Source organism: Atta colombica, unplaced genomic scaffold (assembly GCF_001594045.1).
Source record: "Atta colombica isolate Treedump-2 unplaced genomic scaffold, Acol1.0 scaffold220, whole genome shotgun sequence".
Taxonomy (NCBI): Eukaryota; Metazoa; Arthropoda; class Insecta; order Hymenoptera; family Formicidae; genus Atta; species Atta colombica.
In genome coordinates, this window is record NW_017259317.1 from 225,147 (window position 1) to 230,593 (window position 5,447).

Consider the following 5,447-nt stretch of genomic DNA (forward strand, 5'->3'; position numbering starts at 1 on the left):
ACTTTGCCTTGAAATAAAGTTCGAATTATTTATTAAGTATTTTTATATAAAGAGAGATAACTGTAAGTTAATTATAAAATTAGAGAATTTCAACACACAGCAATGTCTATCCAAAAATAATAGAAAAAAAAACTTTAATGTTTAGTTTTAAATTTAATATATCTCTTAAAACTAATGTTAGAAAAATATTTACAATTAGATATTTTTCTATTTTTATTTCGGTATAATAATTCTTTTGTAATCCGTTATGTGATAATATTCTTTGACAAAGTGTATTGTGAATTAGATTCAACGCCATTTATATATTTGTAATTGTTAGTATTATTGATTAACATTCATTGCCATGGAAAATCACACATCTCTAGTTTCTGTCTCACTGTGGCTTATAACATCAGAATCAAAAACGTCCTGGCATCACATGACATTGTGTAACAAATCCTGTGAGTCCAATATTTACGATGCACTCCACGCGCAGCATCGCGATGTCACGTATACAATTGGCAGTTTCGTTATGTGATGCAATGTCTCTCAATCCCAAAACATCGCAACGATCTCAGAATGCTGTATTTATCTCTCTCTCTCTCTCTCTCTCTCTCTCTCTCTCTCTCTCTCTCTCTCTCTCTCTTCCTCTCTTCCTTTATCTATATTTGTTTACCTCTCTGTCTCTATGTATGTATGTTGCAATAAAATAATTCGGATGCAACATAGAGAGTGAATGTTGTGCGTTATTATTATAGAACGAAAATTACATTGTATAAATTTTCGCAATATTACTAATTATGCTAATTAAGTCTCAACACAAACATTTTCTATGCACTCTGAACAGATTATGTAACCAAGTATTATCTTTTATGATTATTATTTTCAATTTCATCAAAAATTTGAATTTTTAAATTTTATCTTTTTCAGTAAGTGTAGGACAAAAAAGAAATTTGTTTACTTGTGAACTTTAAGAACATTTTTCTTTTCTTAGCACTTGAGGCAGATAACAGCTGGATGAAGTTTAAGAAAACTTTTAACGATTATTTGGGGAAAATGTTTATCTTGTGTCATTCTTTTTGTGTCATTTTTTTGAAGTTCGTGTGTTTTTAAAATAAAAGTAGTGATACCAGCCTGTCAAACATACAGACTCGTGAAAGTGTCGCTTATATTATCATAATTGTTGCATAAAATTGACGGCGCGAGATTCTCATTTTGATACAATATCTACATTTCCGTCTGAGACGTACATTTGTCTACAGAATGTAGCGCAACATACCTGCAGAAGATGAAGATCCATGCCAGTGTGTGGCGCGGCAACGGGAAACAAAGCGACTCCGTGGTCGATCTTGAGTGGCTGCACGGGTTTGTAGGAGTCTAAATCAAGATGATAGTCATTCTCGTCGCATTCCTCCGCCATGTAGGTTTGCTCAATTGCTGTCGTGTGAACGCTCAGGGTACGATGAAGGGAACCAGTAGTCGCGTCTCTGCCACGAGCATGTCGATGCTTAAAAAAATTATCCTTTGTTAAATTAAACCATATCGAATTGTTTAGGATACATATTTAGGATACATTGAAAGAAAGAAACATCTCTAGACAATAGTCGACGAGGCTTCTCTATATAAATACAATACAATTAATATCAGATTGCAGATTAGAATTCTAATTACTTAATATTACTTAATTACGTAATATGCTTTCATATATGTCGTATATTTTTATATACATACATATGTGTTATACATATATGTTTAAATTTTTCAAATGTTTTTCTTGCATAGCTTATTAATACTATATAAAACTATATAAATTCAATACAATTCTCTCACGTTATTGCAGAACAGAATTCTATTTTATAATTTTATATGTTGTATATTTCTATATACAATACATATATTTTATGCATGTGCATTTAAATTTTTAAAATATTTTTCTTTATACAGCGTATAGAATTATAAATTGAATTCTGGTACGAAGATTATTTAAAGCAGGCTTACACTAATTATTTCAAGCAAATAAATTAGTTTCAAACATCTATTTCTTTTTTGTTTGTATTATGTAAAGCGTAATGTTAATGTGACGTTAAAAGTATTCATTAAGATTGCTCGATCTTTACATAGTTCACGCTCATTGATTAAATATGTCTTACCTTGTGAAAGAGCGCGACTTTGTCGAGAACGGAATTTGTATCATGGACTGGTGCGATGGGGTTCTCCGGTTTGTTCAAGGAGCCGCTCCTTGAACTCCATCCTGACGGCGTCTCTGTGTTACTCTCGACGGCGATCCTGGCGACCGGCGCAGAGGAAGGCACGTGTTCTTGAGGTTCACTCTCCTTAATGCTAACACGTGGTGACTCCCGATTTTCCTTGAACTCGGGCTGAGGCTGAAACATGTCGAGCCAACGATATCCTTTAAGAATCGCAGTTAAGTTTGTTATACAAGGGATTGTATCCATATTATGGAAAAGCCTCGATCTACTTCATGCTGTGATTCAATAATTATACAATGTAATTCAGAATAAATAAAGTATTAATGAAAATGCGATATACTCAGAGTAAATGGCTTCCATTTTCATAATATATTTTTTTTCAGAGATATACGAAAATCGGAAAATTGCTGAAGCTAAATAACTGTTATTTCATAATAAACACGGACAGAGCAAAATAAATTAAACATTTTATTGTAGAAATAATTTTTTATTTTTATTAGCATGAAAAAGGAATACGTACAATTTGTAAAAATAAATATTACAAAAAAAATCATCAATTTAGCAAGCATTTTTTTGAAAGTGTTTAATTCGTTTTGTTCTATCTACTCTCTAATATTGTAAGTTTTACTTACAATATTTAGTTTTAGAAACTTCCTGATTGTTACCTCTGTACCAAATATTTAATTTTAAAAGGTATGTTTACATTTATGTTTATTTTATTATGCGATTTTACTATGAGAAAATAAAAACAAAAGAAGTTTAAGAAAAATAGAAATTCCTTGAAATTTTAATGGTCTGTTCAAAGTGTACAATAATGGAATTAGTCTTTAATTTCATGTAACATAACATAACATTGACAAATACATAATTGTAAAACTAAATACAAAACGACATACCAAACAAAATATGAATGTAAAGAGAAACACGATAATTCGATTTACTTATTAAAGCGATTTGCATGCGAGACAGACACTTTATGAGATCATAAAATATGTAACAAATAATATAAATAAAACATTATTTTAAATAATACGGAGTATAATGCGTATAAATTAATTGATACTATTTCTGACATAACGTTATTGATCATAGAAACTCAGAAGAAATAAAACACTGTCAACTGTTGTTTCGAGTATATTACATCATTCCATGCGTAATAACACCTCGAAAGAATACATTGTTTGTGACAAGATGCTCAATTTCAAGGATGTAGATTCGATAATCCGAGTAACAAAGTTGCCTTTGTTCCTCGAAGAGGAACTTGGCTTTCGAAATGGGAATCAATAGTTTACGGTTTGCTCTCGAAACGCAACCTCGAAATACATTCTGGCGTGTTCATCAACAGGAATATTGGATGGCCCTTTAAGTCTGTTAATGACTAGTAACATATAAAGAGCTCTCTCACTAGTGTAAATCTCTCGGCAATCTCGTAAATACGTGGCTGGTAGAACTGAGAAAGTGGAAAAATCGTGGTTCTCATTTTTAATTTTCCGTGAAATTTCTGTCAGTACATTTTTACGTTTCTACAAAGTGTAGGGAAGTAATTTAATTAATGAATCAAGTAATATATTAAATGAGTCGAAATGTGCTTATGGCATTTTCTTGTGTACTGTGGCTATAATTACTATCGGAAATGTACGTATAAAAATATCTCGAGTTGAAATTTTAGTCTACTTTGAATTCCTTTCAACCTCGATCAAACCTTATAAACTGGTTTTGATACTTGAATAATCAAATAGAGCCTCTTTTAATATTACTTAATCTACAGCTTTTATTTAGAAAACTTCTTTTGAAATCTCTTCCTAAAAATAGGAAATCTTGTAATAATTACCATTTACAAGTTTAAGAACTCAATTAAATTAGAAATTTATTATAAAGCTCTAGAGTCTACATACGTCTAAAATTAAGATTCAAGTAGGAGCAAAATTTCAACTTGAGATATTATTTATATATATTAGAATTAACAATATTTAAAAATTACGTCTTTAGTTTTTATAGCAAAGTTCTTAAGTCGCGTTAATGCAAAATATACAAGTAATAGCTCGAAAGCTCGTCTATCCATAAGCTAGAGGTGTGCTAGTAGCAAGAACTTTAATGCGGCTTATAATTAACTGTTATCCGATAACCTTAATCTATCGCATGGATATATATTGAGCGGTCGTTCTACGACAACGTCATAAGGTAATGCTGTTTCATTTTATCGCGTCGTGTTACACGCCGATCGACCGACCATCAGACGGCATCCTAAAGCCGGTAAGTCGTGCTATCCAAATTGCAAACGTGTTGAAATACACGTTTGCGAACATGTTGTCGACAGAAAAATTTGGATATGTCTTGATTGAGCTATTTGTGGAAAAGAAATATTATGGTCTGGCATTAATTTAATGCTCTCGTGAAGTCGGTGATATCAATTTATTACATGATGGAATACGATATCATTTTTAATCGAAACTCGAACTGTCGGCAAACGGGCAAAGCAAACAAGATGAGAGAATTAACAGTTGAAGAAGAGTCGAAGATATCTTGGGAAACACAACTCATAAAAATTTTATTTTAAGATTTACTTTAAAGGAGAAAGATGTTAATTTAGTTCTTGCTTGTTATAAAATAGGACATTATTTTTATAAAAATTATCTTTTTATAAAAAAAAACTCTTCAAGTTAAAAGTAAGTAGGTTTATTTAGGTCAATTCTTTAATATTTAAAAGTGGATGAAAGTTGTTCTCTCTCATTTATTAGTTATTTAACTTGCATATATATTCTAATATAAATTCTAAATATTTTAATAGTTTTAATCAAGTCTCAGATTTAATTAAAATGTTCTAATTTGAAGTAACGGTGTAGAAACAATAATGTAGACATAGGAAATACGACTACGTAGAGAGCGACAGTAATATTTGATCTTTCGGAGTTTAAAGCTTGGAACCATCCGTGGCAGACGTGATGCCGGATGACTTTTGCGATTGCTTAACCTCGTTATCCTTCCTTCTCCTTCACGGAAATGTATCCTAAAGAAAATATGTGCCGATGAGGGGGCAACTACCAACACTCGGGATAACAGAATAACGCAGGCTAAATGTCTGGCACATCCAATGCACTCGTGCCGATACCGATTTGGAATTCCATTTGCAAGCCGCGACATCCGCATCGTGGATATATTTGGTTTGGCAGATTATACCTTCTAAAGAGAGAGAGAGAGATAGATAGATAGATAGATAGATAGATAGATAGATAGATAGATAGATAGATAGATAGATAG

At 31.7% G+C, this 5,447-nt stretch overlaps 1 protein-coding gene across 1 annotated transcript in view; it reads right to left on the bottom strand.

The window, feature by feature from the left end:
- The window catches only part of LOC108687937 (1-phosphatidylinositol 4,5-bisphosphate phosphodiesterase epsilon-1-like), a 31,803-nt gene that overhangs the window by 14,913 nt on the left and 11,443 nt on the right, over nucleotides 1-5,447 (bottom strand). The window contains exons 4-5 of the mRNA XM_018193982.1: nucleotides 2,130-2,363; nucleotides 1,259-1,486 (exon numbers count right to left, since the gene is read on the bottom strand). Of these exons, the coding sequence (XP_018049471.1) occupies nucleotides 1,259-1,486; nucleotides 2,130-2,363 (462 nt within the window). The remainder of the gene's footprint in view (nucleotides 1-1,258; nucleotides 1,487-2,129; nucleotides 2,364-5,447) is intronic.